This window comes from Protomyctophum parallelum (assembly GCF_964188405.1).
Source record: "Protomyctophum parallelum genome assembly, chromosome: 4".
Taxonomy (NCBI): Eukaryota; Metazoa; Chordata; class Actinopteri; order Myctophiformes; family Myctophidae; genus Protomyctophum; species Protomyctophum parallelum.
Genome location: NC_139700.1, coordinates 47,283,122 through 47,298,875, shown reverse-complemented (window position 1 = coordinate 47,298,875; position 15,754 = coordinate 47,283,122). Strand labels below are relative to the sequence as shown.

At 43.3% G+C, this 15,754-nt stretch overlaps 2 protein-coding genes across 2 annotated transcripts in view; one reads left to right on the top strand and one right to left on the bottom strand.

The window, feature by feature from the left end:
- The window catches only part of LOC310857053 (tyrosine-protein kinase CSK-like), a 38,775-nt gene extending 25,102 nt beyond the window's left edge, over positions 1-13,673 (top strand). Inside the window, exons 6-13 of the mRNA XM_083762663.1 lie at positions 362-455; positions 1,378-1,443; positions 3,131-3,230; positions 5,112-5,202; positions 6,278-6,351; positions 6,796-6,991; positions 8,465-8,551; positions 10,496-13,673. Coding sequence (XP_083618789.1) covers positions 362-455; positions 1,378-1,443; positions 3,131-3,230; positions 5,112-5,202; positions 6,278-6,351; positions 6,796-6,991; positions 8,465-8,551; positions 10,496-10,687 — 900 coding nt within the window. The 3' untranslated portion in view covers positions 10,688-13,673. The remainder of the gene's footprint in view (positions 1-361; positions 456-1,377; positions 1,444-3,130; positions 3,231-5,111; positions 5,203-6,277; positions 6,352-6,795; positions 6,992-8,464; positions 8,552-10,495) is intronic.
- Positions 1-15,754, bottom strand: part of LOC310857050 (protein phosphatase 1 regulatory subunit 12A) — a 336,915-nt gene that overhangs the window by 253,217 nt on the left and 67,944 nt on the right. The window lies entirely within an intron of this gene.

Sequence of the window (15,754 nt, the reverse complement as noted above, 5' to 3'; positions counted from 1 at the left end):
TTGTCGAGTGGAAACCTCAGGTGTCCAAACCTGTTACTTTTCAAGGATTCAAATAAAATAAAGTAGCAGAAGTAGCAGTTCTACAAGCTGTAAACCCCTTGCTTCACACCATGTGTTTAGCTTGTAGAGCTGCTACTTTTGCTAACTTTAGTGCGACGCTGTGTTAGGTAAAGCAGGGCATTAATTAAAATTAAAATCTGCCAAACAACGATAGGAGAAAAGAGAGCTTTGAACAAACACCTGTACGATGGTTTCCATGGTATGACGTTGTGTGTGTGTGTGTGTGTGTGTGTGTGTGTGTGTGTGTGTGTGTGTGTGTGTGTGTGTGTGTGTGTGTGCGTGTGCGTGTGCATCCCTCCAGCACTACACCAGAGACGCAGACGGCCTGTGCACCAAACTGATCAAACCCAAGCTGGAGGAGGGAACACTTCCAGCCCAGGAAGAGTTCTCCAGGAGTAAGACCACTACTGACCTCACTACTGACCACACTACTGACCACACTACTGACCACACTACTGACCACTACTGACCACACTACTGACCACTACTGACCTCACTACTGACCACACTACTGACCACACTACTGACCACACTACTGACCACTACTGACCACACTACTGACCACTGCTGACCTCACTACTGACCACACTACTGACCACACTACTGACCTCACTACTGACCACACTACTGACCACTACTGACCTCACTACTGACCACACTACTGACCACACTACTGACCACACTACTGACCACACTACTGACCACTACTGACCACACTACTGACCACACTACTGACCACACTACTGACCACACTACTGACCACTACTGACCACACTATACCGACCGGTCGATTTGTGTTTTTCCTAATATTTTTCACCGCTGTGTCAATTACCTAATGTGATCCTGGGCTTTACACACCCTCCACCAACCTGTTCCCCATATATGGGGGACAAGGGGAGAGCAACGGACTTGAACTCATGCTTCCTTCATGCCTGAGTGTCCATGTTGCTCCTTTACACCTGACAGGGGGGGGGGGTTTCCCTGGTTGGACGTAGCGCGTGGGAGGAACACATTATTCCAACCAGTTCCTTTACCCTCCATCAGGCGCCCCGGCTGGCTAGGAGGAGGCGGTTTTCGACCGGCAGATATGACAAAGAAATCACTGACACATTTTATATATCTTTTTATATATTTTTCTTTCCAAACATTTTCCAAAAATAGGGGTAAGCTTATGTAGATTTTTCAACATGGAAAAAACTATTGACGATTATGCAAAAAATAGGCCTGCCGACCAATGAGACCTGTTTTTATACTGTATCATACGCCCCGGTGGCAAAAAAATATCAGATCTACAAGCTGTTGTTGTTGGACCCGCAGGTGGCTGGGCGCTGAACAGGAAGGACCTCAAGCTGCTGCAGGCTATTGGGAAAGGAGAATTTGGAGGCAAGTGTCCTTGTGTTGACGTGAGGGACTAGGAATGTGTCCTTGTGTTCAACCCTTTTTGGGGCGGGAACCCCTTTTGGTGTTTTAAAGCATTATGTTACACTTTAGCTATTGAAAAATAGCAGATCTACAAGCTCATAGCGCGGCACCGAGTGCCGCACTATGTACTGCTATTACTGCTATGTACTGCTATTTTTGAAAAATCTTGAAAATGTGCCTCAAATCTGTGAATATATATTATTACAGGGTGAACATTTGAACTCAAATCTTTGCTTCTGGGAAGATCCCTGGAACTAGGCTACATATTTTCAGATGGGGGGCGGAGGCATATTACATATAATTTTTGGGGTCCTTTTACATGAAATATTGAGAACCACTGATATAGAAACATGAGGTTTTTCAGGAAATAAAATACATTTTAAAAAGGCTTTTTTTACATCAGGCCTAAATTGGTTAAAAGTTAAAACTCCTGCCCTGAATGAGTTAAAGCGGGAAAATAAAATAAAATAATAATAATTGTAACAAAGCTATCGACAGTATTTTCCCACATTATTCCAGTGTTCATTCATTGTGCCTATTTGATCAAACGGTGAGTTTGAGTTTAATGGTTAAGTTCTACGTGGGCTTCTTCTCTGCCGATGGTGTTTTTGCAGAGTTGGGGGATTACCTTCCCAAGTTCCCGAACTTTCTCATGTCAAGGACCCCAAATTGACACTAATTATATTAGCTACCGGTAATTATTAGCCTGCGGAACCCCATTTGAAAATATATGCCAGGGACCCCCATAAGAGAATATGTTTACGGCTCAAGGACCCCCCAGTTTGACATGCATTAGTCTACGGACCCCCCATTTAACCCATTTTGGGGCGGGAACCCCTTTTTGGTGTCTTAAGCATTATTTAATAATTTAGCTATTGAAAAATAGCAGATCTACAAGATCATGAGCTTGTAGGTCTGCTATTTTTGAAAATTCGTGAAAATGTGGCGCAAATCTTTGAATATATATTCTTTCAGAGCGAATGTTTTTAACTCAAATCTTTGCTTCTGGGGAGGAGGTCCCTGGAACAACATATTTTCAGACAGGAGGCGGCGGCCAAATCCAGATATTTTTGACATGAAAAAGGTTGAGCACCAGCTGACATAGAAACATGGGGTTTTTCAGAAAACTGTCAGGATTTAGAAGGCATTTGTAGAATTGTCCTCAGGTCAAAATGTGTTAATGGCATTTACATCTCTGAGTTGCCCACTTTTTCCCAGTTTTCCATGTGTCTATGAGGTGTCAGTACTTCATTAGACACCCTGGAGTCATTTTTACGTGCAATGATGCATGTATTCCCTTTGTATTTAGGGTTTCTTCCTGGAGAGTGAACCCTTGACAGTCAAACGTGCCAATGAAATAAACAGTGATATAGTGACATCACATTAACAGCCCCTCCCCTAACCCCTCCCCCTTTATCATACAAATACAGCTGTGGGTGCGGCTTCAGTTCAGGTGGATCACCAACCATCACCACCCACCAGGCAAACGTAATGAACTGGTGGGGGTGCCCACATAAAAACGACATTTTAACAAATACTGTACACTGTTTTTTGGAAAAACTTCTTCCTCCTTATATAACAATAAGACCTGATGATCATGTTTTGGGGTGGAATTTTTTTAAAGTATTTTCTGCTGTGCTCTTTGCAGACGTGCTGTTGGGAGATTACCTCGGGACCAAGGTAGCGGTGAAGTGCATCAAACACGACGCCACAGCCCAGGCGTTCGTGGCGGAGGCTTCAGTCATGACGTAAGTCCAACATTTCCTCAGACCCAGTGGTTCCCAAAACGTTCTCATGTCAAGGACCCCCAAATTCAGTGGCGTGCACAGATAGACACTAGGGGGTGCCAGAGCCCTTTTCCCTCTGGACAAATGCGCCCTTAAAAAAAATATATATATATTGTAAAAAAGCTTCTAATATATTATTTAGGCCCCAAAATCTATAAATCTCACACTATTAAGGCAACTGGACGGTTCCACGCGCTGCACAAGGTGCCCTTTTTTCACTTGAGCATCTGCCCCTCTAAATGTCTGTGCACGCCACTGTCCAAATTTACACTAATTAGCCCGCGGACCCCCATTTGAAAAGATAGGCCAGGGACCCCAATATTAAGAGAAGATTTTTACGGCTCTAGCAGTGATCCTCAACCAGTTTAATTTCAACGACCCCCAGTTTGACATGCATTAGTCTACGGACCCCCATTTAATGACATTTATATCTCTGGGACCCCAATTTATATTGTAAAATCAATGTTAATTTGAAATCAAATGGTTCCATTTGGTTCCATCTCAGTTACAGACCCATAAGGGTCCATCTGGTTCCAAACTATCATTTATAGCTGAGGACCCCCTGGATCTCCCTCGAGGACCCCTGGGGTGTCCCCGGAACACACTTTGGGAACCATTACCTCAGCCACCCTGAGCCTAATGCTGCTGCGTTCACACACAGGGCAGATACAAAGATGCAGTGTACCATTCATTGTCAATGGAAGGGAACGACGTGAAGATGCAAAAAAATACATCCGACAGTTTGTAGCTGCAAAAGCTACAACAGCTGCAAAGCTGCCAAAAAGTTGAGGATAAAAAGATAGAAATGTGCTGTGCAGCTTTGCATCTTTGTGTCTTTTGCCTCTGCTGTGAACGCAGCATAACTGTGTTGTGCTGTGACATGTGGTGAGCTTGTAGATCTGTGTGCGGCGACTGCGACACCACATGCAAACTAAAGTACATCAAGCCCTTCACAGTGATTATTATTTAATTTCAGGATTTTTCCGAAGATGCAATCTCTGTACTATTCATTGTCAATGGAAGCCAGCGACATGACGATGCATAGACGCAATGATGCATGTAGCTGCTCCAAAAGTGACAACGAATGGTAGAACGCATCTTTGCCTCTCCCCCTGTGTGAACGCAACATATACTGTAGCAGCATTGCTGCGTTCACACACGGGGCTGATACAAAAGATACAGGGATGCAACGCTACACAGTGTATTTTGTCGCTGTTTCGCAGGAGCAAGCTACAAATGTGCATCTGCGTGTTGCTGTGCTTCCATTGACAATGAATGGTATACTGTATCTTTGCATCTTGCAACATACAGTATGTGACCAGATTTGACTGAGAGCCTGTCATCGCGCAAATTCCAGCTTTTCACCAGAGGATAAATACTTTTTTTGAGTTAAACTTTGTTTAATTTGTTTCCCAAAATGACTTAATAGCACAGGCAGACTCTTCACATACTAGAGCATGTCTGAAATAAGTGTCAGAGCTGAAATCGACATGTAAATATGAAATAAATGCTTAAACATGTAGCTAGGTGTAATGTTAGAGACCACAGAAGTGAACCTTTCAAGCCTGTTTTCTCAACTCGTTGTTTTCTGCAAGACATTACTCTATAAGCCATATATGTTAATTTGAAGCTATGATTCCCTGCTTTCATATGACATGAAAAAACAAAAATTCAAAAAAATCCAATGGCAGTCCCTCAGTCAAATTTAGTCACAAATGTGTTACTTTGTGAGGTACGTACTGTAGTGTATCAAATGTTGTCTAAACGTATAAATGTGTTACTTTGTGATGTATTGGTAATGTATATGCAGTTTAAACGACCCGTACTTTGTGCGTCCTGCAGACAACTGAGACACGACAACCTGGTGCAGCTTCTGGGTGTGATTCTGGAAGAGACGGGCAGCCTGTTTATAGTGGCTGAGTACATGGCCAAGGTAACTAAATGCATTTAGACCTGAGGACGATTCTACAAATGTCTTCTAAATCATGACAGTTTTCAGAAAAAAAACATGTTTCTATGTCAGTGGTTCTCAAACATTTTCATGCCAAGGACCCCCAAAAATTATATGTAATTGGCCGCCGACCTCCCATCTGAAAATATGTAGTTCCAGGGACCCCCGAGAAGCAAAGATTTGAGTTAATGTTGGCTCTGAAAGAAATTAAGAATATATATTCAAAGATTTGAGTTAATGCTGGCTCTGAAAGAAATTAAGAATATATATTCAAAGATTTGCACTACATTTTCACGATTTTTCAAAAATAGCAGACCTACAAGCTCGTGGCGCGCTATGAGCTTGTAGATCTGCTATTTTCCAATAGCTAAAGTATAACATAATGCTTGAAACACAAAGGGGTTCCCGGCTTCCCGCCCAAAATGGGTTATGCGGTAATGATTTGAAAGTATTCCATAAAGTGTCACCTCGGAAAACAAGGAAGTGTGTGTTGATCAAATAGAATTTTTAGCTTACTGCATCGTCTATTTTCCACTGCAAAGGTTTTCGAAAACATTCTTGAGAGCAATGTTTAGTTGTAAATGACATTGTGTGTTTGTTTGCATGGCTGTCATGTTGGAAACAGCATAGAATCCAAGCAGCGCAGCCAGCAGGTGCTTCTGAGGCTTTGATTGGACATCGGTCTGTTATAGAGCAGAGCGGTCTGTTATCAAGAAATAAATACACAGCTGAATTCAGCGATTGACCAATCAGAATCAATCACATCCATCAAAGCTGTGTGCAGGTGTCAGACACAAGGCAAGTGTCTTGAATGCAGACCAGTAAGGGCATATGTCGACCCCGCCCGCTCACCTCCACCCCACCAGTGGTGCTGCGGCCATCTTGGATCTTAAACGCAATATAAACAATGTGAGAGGGGTGGTGCAGAGAAAGGCCCTTATTGTCTGGCTACACGAGACTAGGGATTTGCTCAGGGACACTACATCGCTGAAGGCTGGATTCATATATATATATATATGTATAATTCGAATGACTATTGTTTGTGTTCTCTTTTCAGGGTTGTCTGGTTGACTACTTGCGCTCAAGAGGCCGGTCGGTTCTTCTCGGGGATTCTCTCCTTAAGTTTTCACTGTACGTATACGTATATATCTATCATACACTCATGTGCACAAGATGTGAACATGGATGCACTACAGGCCAACAGCATGCACACCAAGGCCCGCCCCCGCTCAATCATGATTGGCAGAAGGCCCCTCTCTTATCCTGATTGGATGAAGGCTGGGCCACCTAGCCAAAAACGAAACCTATGGTTTTTTGACCCCCCCGCCCCCCGGGCGTTAACTGGGGACAGGGAGGAACTCCTTATATGAACAGCACACTCTATAGTAGGGAGGATTATCACAACAAAAAAAAAAAATTGATTATCACAAAAAAAAAAAAAAAAAGGGATATTTGAAATAAGTGAAATCATTCAATATACCTTTAACACACACACACACACACACATACCCCTGAAGAGACAGTGTGTGAACCATGTGTCGGTTGTGTGTGTGTGTGTGTGTCTCCTCTCCTCAGAGACGTGTGCGCGGCCATGGAGTACCTGGAGGCCAGTAAGTTCGTGCACAGGGACCTGGCGGCCAGGAACGTGCTGGTGTCTGACGACAACCAGGCCAAGGTCAGCGACTTTGGCCTGATGAAGGAGGCCTCGTCCACCCAGGACACCGCCAAGCTGCCCGTCAAGTGGACGGCCCCCGAAGCTCTCCGGGAGAAGGTTTGGGGCCACACAACGCCACCATTCACACTCATAGGGGGGGGGGGGTCTGTTTGGGGGGTCCCTGAGGATGCCAAATGCCACTCCTTATTAGGGATCATGGTCATGTTATTTTTGCTCTCGATTTGATTTTGAGCATCTGCCGATACCGATTTTTTTCCCGATCCGATGTTTATATTTTTATACGACACATGATATGTGGCCAAATTTGAGTGAGGGACTGCCATTCTATCATTTTTGTCATGAAAGTAAGGAATGATACCTTAAAATTGACATATTGGTTGTTCAGTTTGACCCACCAGTTTTGGAGATATGGCTTATAGAGTAATTTCTCGCAAAGAAACAGCGAGTTGAGAAAACAGGCTTGAAAGGTTCACTTTTGTGGTCTCTAACATTACACCTAGCTACATGTTTAAGCATTTATTTCATATTTACATGTCAATTTCAGCTCTGACATTTATTTCAGACATGCTCTAGTACAGTATGTGAAGAAGTCTGCCTGTGCTATTATCTCATTTTGGATAAATCTCCTCTGGTGAAAAGCTGGAATGTGAGCGATGGCAGGCTCTCAGTCAAATCTGCTCACATTATTATGGACGTAATATTGATACTAGGGATGTCCCGATCACGTTTTTTTGCTCCGATCTTTTGAAAATGATGTCATCGGCCCAGATTTTCCGATCACATGATCGTATCGGGAACAACCCCTATAGCCCTTATTGTTCACATGTAACCTCCAATCATGTTATTTCATGCATGCATATCGTCGGGCGGAAACCTCTTATCTCCATATTTCTTTTTAACTTTTGGTGTTTTTGTGTTTCTTTTTGGTAAATCAACGCCCCTACTTGATCATACAAAAGTAGATTATGCACGATATCGAAACTCTGACCGATATCCGATCTATTATTTGCAGGGTCATGTCAGCCGATGATACCGATTACATTGTTATATTATATTTATGTTGAGCGCATTTGTATGGCCGGTTTCGATTACACCGTGCATCGTTTCACAGACGTATCAAAAGTGGGAGATCGGCAAGCTCGAACGTGTTACATTTTGAGCTTGTATATCTGCTACTTTTTATACTTTTTCACCGTCCATCCTTTTAGCAGATTAATCAGATTTTAGATGCCAATGTCGCTTTTAGAATGGATTGTATTTTCTTTTAATAAGGTTTAATGGGCACAATCTATGTTTTACCCCTCAAATGATCACTCATAATGAAATACCGGTAACCATTTCATATTTCCATGCACCTTTTCTCTCTGTGTTGAACAGAAATGATCACTCATGAATTAACCATTTCATATTTCCATGCACCTTTTCTCTCTGTGTTGAACAGAAATGATCACTCATGAATTAACCATTTCATATTTCCATGCACCTTTTGTCTCTGTGTTGAACAGAAATGATCACTCATGAATTAACCATTTCATATTTCCATGCACCTTTTGTCTCTGTGTTGAACAGAAATTCTCCACGGCCTCTGACGTGTGGAGCTACGGCATCCTGCTGTGGGAGATCTACTCTTTCGGTCGAGTGCCTTACCCGAAGATTGTGCGTCTATATGAACCCCCGATAAGTTTAATGTTTCCTCTGTTCTGTTAACTGTTTCAGCAACAAAAAGAAAAAAAAATAGCAGACCCACAAGCTCATATCGTGTCGCATTGCAACGTGTCAGTCAGCTTGTAGAGCGCTAATATTTAGTATCGAGTGAAAATAGAAAGGGACCAAGTATAGAGCCCTAGGGTGTCTCTGGTCAACTAAGTGGAAGAAACTGCACTCACTCAATGCTGCAACATTTTGAAATGTGCACCCTATGGCCAGACAAATATTGAAGTCTGTGTGTTGGACTGGATTGCTGGATTCCTACAATGGCCATAATGCTTTGCTGCACTTCCCCTCCTTGTGGAGAAGGGGCGAGACTGCATGGAGGTGTGACTTTGTAGTCCAGGAAGGAAGTGAGACACATTTTGGTCTTGAACATGTTGTCATGACTAAAATATCTAAACACACACATATAAAACCCCCAGGAAAGTGTTTCCTGTGTCCTAAACATCATTAAAATAAGATCTGGTTGCAAAAGGGGTGAAGTGGCCCCCTAACTGGATCAGTGCCAGACTTATGACATAAGTATTTGCCAGCAGATGTCACTGTTTTGCCTGTTTTCATCGCAGCTCAAAAGGCTGATTCAGAACACACAGAGAAAACCCCAGATCACAGAAAATCCACTGAATGTTCAAAGTTCAGGTTGTGTGGGTGTAATTCACATGCAGTTTAGACACACCAAACGGACCGACATGCGGAAACAGCGGTCGAACATGCACTGCTCCATGCTTAGGTTAGCGTTTGAGGTAGGTTGTCGACTAAAACTATGATGAAAAATGTTCGTCGACTGCCTTTTTTCACTGAGGAAAACTAAATGAAAGCTGAGCTATGATGACTAAAACTGAGACTAAATATATTGACAATTTTGTTGACAAATAAAAACTAGACTGAAATGTTAGGAAGGGACTAGTGAACAAGAGATCCAGTATAAGTCATTTTACACTAGGTTGCATGCTGGAAATAGCAGATCTACAAGCGACGCGCTGCAACACGTGAACTTGTAGATCGACTATTTTCAGCAAGTGTAAAATCAGCCATTACAACGGCATCAAGGCCCGCCAAAATACATTTAGTCGACTAAATCAACTGTAGATTTAGTCGACTAAAATCTTATGATATTTAGTCAACTAAAACTAGACTGAACACTAAAACATTCCAGGTGACTAAAATGTGACTGAAACTAGATGAAAACTATTGAAGAGACTATGACTAAAACTAAAATCTAAATTTGCTGCCAAAAACAACACACAGTCGGACCAATAGTAGGCCTAAAGGAAAAATAAATTTAAATGAATGTCATGAAACCTTTAACTTTATAGTTTTTATTGTTAATATTATTCATCACATGGTGGAGCAAGTTCTTACAGGTAACTCGACAGCCGTGCTACAGAGAAATGTATAATCCTGCGGTCAGGTGGGACACCTACTGGTTGACGAGAGGTGTTGCACAAAGCTCCCAAACCTGTGCTCAATTCTCAATTCTCTGCTCAAACGGGCTTTCTGTATGAGCTGAGCTCAGCAGGTAGTGTTTCATAAAGGCATGCAGTAGGTTAAATCCTATCGGCTGTATGTAGAACAGCAGAAACATATATAGGTTTAGAAATGTTAACACCTAAACATAATTCTACATAGGTCTGGAAACCAGTGGTGGAAAAAATTGTTTTGTGAAGTGTGAGTGAATGTAAATGTGAATGTGTTTAGATGTATTCTGTGGGACTGGACTAGATGGGTAGATTGGGACTTGGCCTAAACAAAGACATTCAGTCGTGAGGTTTGTTTTCGCCGTTTAGTCCCTGCAATCAGTGCTTAAACTGTCCCCTTTCCTCCTCTTCTTTCTCCTCTTCCTCCTACTTCTCCTCCTTGTCCTCCTCTTCCTCCGCCTCCTCCTCCTAGCCCCTGAAAGACGTGGTTCCACGCGTGGAGAAGGGCTACAGGATGGAGTGTCCGGACGGCTGTCCAGAGGCGGTCTACAGCGTCATGAAGCAGTGCTGGACGCTGGACGCCAGCGCCCGGCCCACCTTCCATGCTCTGAGACGCATCATCCAGAACCTCTCAGCCACGGAGCAGCAGCAGCACAGCCAGTGAACCATCACTTCACTGTGGGGCCGGCCACACCACTGTGATTCACTAAAACCTTTTTTTATTTTCATTTCATAGATCACCAGTTTGGTATGCATTAGAGCCACGGACGCTCGCTCGCTCCATGAAGGCCATAAAGAGTTCTCAATTGTGGCCGAAAATGTAAGCTAATAATTAGTCCTGAACCTTCGGGCCAGCCCGGCTGGCGCCGGGCCTTAATCTTCAGGCCCGTTATTGGGAACTCCAGGCCAACGCACAATGTCGGAAGAAAGGTCCGTTTCGGACAGGCTTTCTGAACCCCTTCACACTTCTCTTCTCTTTTCCTGATCTTTCCCTGCTAAGTCCAATGGACGCGCTGGCCTAACTTTCGCTGTGTAGTTTGCCACCCGGTGTGACGAATCTACTGTCTGGAATTGCTGGACAGAGAAAATGACGTTGGTGACCATCACCGTAAATTAGCTTCCTTGGTTAAGTGCCCCAATTGTCGTGTCTGATTTGCCAGGTGTGAAAAGAGGCACCTGGACCATTTCAACACCTGGCAAATGCCCTCCTTTCTCCGTTACAATGCTATCCACTGATATTCCCAACGGCAGGGTCTCTGAAACTTTGTGATTACAGTCACAACTGTAACAGTGTACAAATTGAACCAATTAACACAATCAGTGCCGGGATTTCTTTCAAAATAGAAGCTTGGGGTGCCGGGAAGATATGGAGGCTTTTTACTCTGTAAAGTTACTCTGGGTTAAGTGGAACCGTACTCTGTGAGGGTGCATGTGGAAGGTCCCCTGGTGGTCTCCGGACACAATGTTGAGAACCAGTTGTCTCAGGAGGGACGGACCCCTATCGGGTCCATTTAGTTCCATTTGCACACTCAGTTACATCTACACCGAAGACTGTATATTCAGTAGAGCACAGAAGTCCTGACGTCACTCGTTCATCGCCTGGTTCGGGGAAGTATTTTCTCTATGGAGAATAACATTGGGTTTCTTAAATAAAGTCTCATATAAGCATTGTTATCCAAAAATAAGCGAACTGTCTCTGCGATATTGACAGGTAGGCTGGCTCTGTATCGTTTACGACAGTCAGTCACTCATATTTGGTACAGTCTGTTCCTGGCGAACATTTTTACTAATTCGGCGGCAGTAACATTAGTGATTTCTCGCCTTCAGTTGATTCTTCGTGTCCATATGAGTCAAATCGCCGGGATCGTTTGTTTATTTTTGGACCACAGTTCTTATTTGACGCCATATAAGAAAAGTCTGTGGGGATTTAGAATGGGGGGGAAATGAAAACGTGACACAGGTAGGATACAGACTTCGCTCTACTTTTTATCCCAGAGATAAAAAATAAATAAAATAAAAAGGTCGTATCGAGTGGGGGTCCCCGGCCTAATGCATATGAAACTGGCGGGTCCTTGGGAAAAAAAGAAAAAAAGGTTGAGAATCACTGACTTAAAGAAATGGGCATTTATTTAAAGGACTGCAAAGTAATTTGCTCGCTTCACCGTTTCCTACATTGTTTTCCGTTAACTCTGTCAAAGGTGACATGTTGTAGCGTTGGTCTTCAATCACCTCAGGTGTGTGTCAGCTTTTGTCATTCTTGATTAGTGGCTCAATTAGTGGTACTAGGGCCCTGTGTTCATATAGACACCCTCTGTCGCGCAGAAACCTTGTATCTCCAAAGGTTGAAATATTATTTAAACTTTTCACATATATTCTATTATTGTACTTGTAATAAACAATAACGGACCGAAAGTGCTGAAAATTGCCGATCGACAAGCTCACAAACACTTACGTGAGCTTAGTTGTGGATCTTTTTTTTTTTTATTAAGTGAAAGTAAAGTAGTTAATTTTGTCTGAGTGTAAACGTTGAACCAACGAAAAGTATTAACGAGAGCTTGTGACTATAACTAATAAGTCCATTGGCTCTAGCCATGGTTCACATGGCGCTCGTACTTCACGACCATCATGGCGAAACATTTACAGAGCAGAGTACATAAATGTTCAGATTTAAAATATAAAGTACTCACGCCGGGGCCACGGATGTTAGACATTTCCTTGATCGGCTATTATAGCACCCATGCATTCCACGTTGTTTAATAAAAAGCATTTTTAACCAAGCTGTTTTTTTTTCTTTTCGACCTTGGCTTTCAACTACACGTCCCCTATCCGTTGGGAGGTGTGTTGCACTCTGACACTGGGTGCGTTCGATTTAGTCACACTGACCACACTGCCAATACAAACTAATAGGCGAGTGCGCTCCCCATGTGCAACTGTGAGTTTTCCAAACGCACCGCTCGGATAGAAATGTCATTCGACCAGAAACATCCGTGGCACTCGGGGTGAGCACTTTGTTTGAAATCTGAACGTGTATCGACACGTTTGCTCTGTAAATGTAGAGGTGTTGCTGCATGCAGTGTCATGATTATGATGTTGACATGTTTCAGGGCTACATTGGCTCCATATTGGGAACACGGGCTCTTTTGAACTGTAAAGTGACTGTTATGGGCATACAAGATTTCCACACGACAGCGGCGGTGTGTTCATAATCATACTTCTGTTATTCCTAACGAGAGCACGGATCTACCGTACGGTGACAATCTAATGTTTTTATATATCTGGTCTTGTGCTTGTTAAAGGTTGTTTTCTTGTTCATTGTTTTATCTCTCAGCCCTGTGGAACATTGTTAAGGTTAACCACTTAAGCCCTTTTTCTTATACTTTGGCTATTCAAAAGTAGCCGAGGCGTTGTGTGCTTGTAAATCTTTTAGTTTTTTTGTAGTTTTTTTAAGACATGTTGAAAGTTTTGAAAATGTCTGCTTATAATGAAAAGCTCAAACCATGCTGGTTAAAACTACGTGCATTCCGTTACAGAGAGCGTAAAACTGAGATTGTTAAAGCTGTTAAGGTTTTGATGTGTAATTTGACCATCATTTTGTACATTTTGCTGTATTCTCAATTCCGTTCTGATTAAAGGTTCATCTGATAAAGAAATATTTTACTGGGAAAGCCTGAATGTCTTATTACCTTGGATTAGAAATAATTACTTAACAATGGTGCTTTCTCCACCCATCCATCCCCATGCTTATCGAAACTAAACTCGTCAACAAAAGTCTGGAAACTTAATTTTGGTCCATTATTGCTCCACTTTTGTAATACCAATTGGCATTGTATTTTATATCCTTTTAATCGTTGATTAGTTACCTTTACAACGAGGTATTGATTGTAAAGATCAGGAGTTCGTGGAATGAGCAACAAAGCTAAACGTGTGTGTGTGTAGCGCCTCCAAGAAATTTGCCAAAATGGCAAGTGCTTGGTATTCAAGTACCCTTTCCTTTGAGTTGCTTAGTGGCAGCAGAGTCGAGTCTGTGGGTGCTTGAGGGCTGAAGCACGCACTGACACGCGGGAGGGCACCCACTGACACGGGAGGGCACCCACTGACGCCCACTAAGCAGCCTGCTTAGTGGATTGGATGATTGCACTCTCTCACTAGCCTGACACTTCAGTCTGACTTTTCATTTTGTTTCACTTCCAGAACATGTTTTTGAGGGGCGCCATGTGCAGCCCCTCCTATACACAGGTTTAATGTTTGTTTTGTAAACACCATTGACAATGTAGGGAAAATGTGTGCCTCATTACGTCATATTGTCACTTTATTGTTAATGACGTTTAATGATAGTGTTGGCACCGTTTGTTTTACATCACCATTACATCACCTAATCAACATGAGTTAGACTTTATTATATTAGTGCCCCTCACTTCACACGGGTGTGATTATTTTTAATGGGCGTGGCTAGTGATTCAGGGCTGGGGCCAGGCTACTCTCCCACTAATAAGCGGGGGGGAAATACATATTGTATACTTTATTAATGGCCAGACATGGCGGGGTCCCCAGACATGGGGACATATGAAGATCACGACACTGACCTCATCAAACCCTTCATAGCCATGTACGGAGAAGACCATCACCTAGATCTGCATATATGGAGCCGGCCAGCAACTCTACATCTGACCGCAAATCTCAAACCCTTATATCTCCATATATGGAGCTGACCTGTTCTGACATTCCATATATTGATCCCACCCCACCTGTCCTTTCTCTTCGATGTCTCCCTTTTAATTGATACGTATCCAGACGAGCCCGCCCCAAAGTTATTAGTGCAGCCGCGCCCGGCGGAAACTATAGAGTTCTCAACAGGCCCCCGCTGCCACCCTTAGGGCCGATTCGTACTCCTATTTTACCGCTGTTTCGGCGCTGTAGTGCCGAAATGATTTCGGCTCGTCAGAAATTTTCAGTAGCACCGAAGAGCCGACTTTAGGACGGTACCCGCCCCCCGAACCTCAAATGACGTCACATTGTAAGGCTCTACAGAGCCGAACCGACTTTTATTCGGCTCTAAAATAGGAGTATGAATCGGCCCTTAGATCTCCATATATGGAGCTGCCCTGTTCTGACATTCATATGTTGATCTGACCTCATCAAACCCTGTACACTCAAGACACGCTCCATATATGGCCATACATCATTTATTCCATATATGTTGATCTGACCCCCCCATGCCAAAGCGCCAGCGCTCGCCCAGCAGTCTGCCGTCATCCAGGCAGATGCTACATACTGTATGCTTCTCGTCCTCAGGGTGTTAGAGGCGCCGTACACACTATTGACACGACATCGCTCTCTCTGTTCCGGGGGGGAGAGGGGGGGGGGCAGAGCAGCTCACAATTCATTTTCAATGGGAGTCCATGGGTTTCACAGAGCAGCTCTGCTCCATGTTTATTGTGGCAGCGGTGGCCGAGTGGATTGCGGAGCGGGCTAGATATCGGAAGGTCGCCAGTTCGAATCAGCGGTCCGACACGTTAAAATTACCACCGTTGAAGTGCCCTTGGACAAGGCATTGAACCACTACCATGAAATGCTCCATGTGGGCCTGGCTGTAAACAAGTATCTGATGCTTAGTCCAGTTACCCTTGGTAAACTTGATTTACCAGAACGCATTTCTTCTTCTTCTTCTATTCCAAATGTATAGCTGATACTGACTGGATATACAATGTTCACAGATTTGCGGTATATTGCA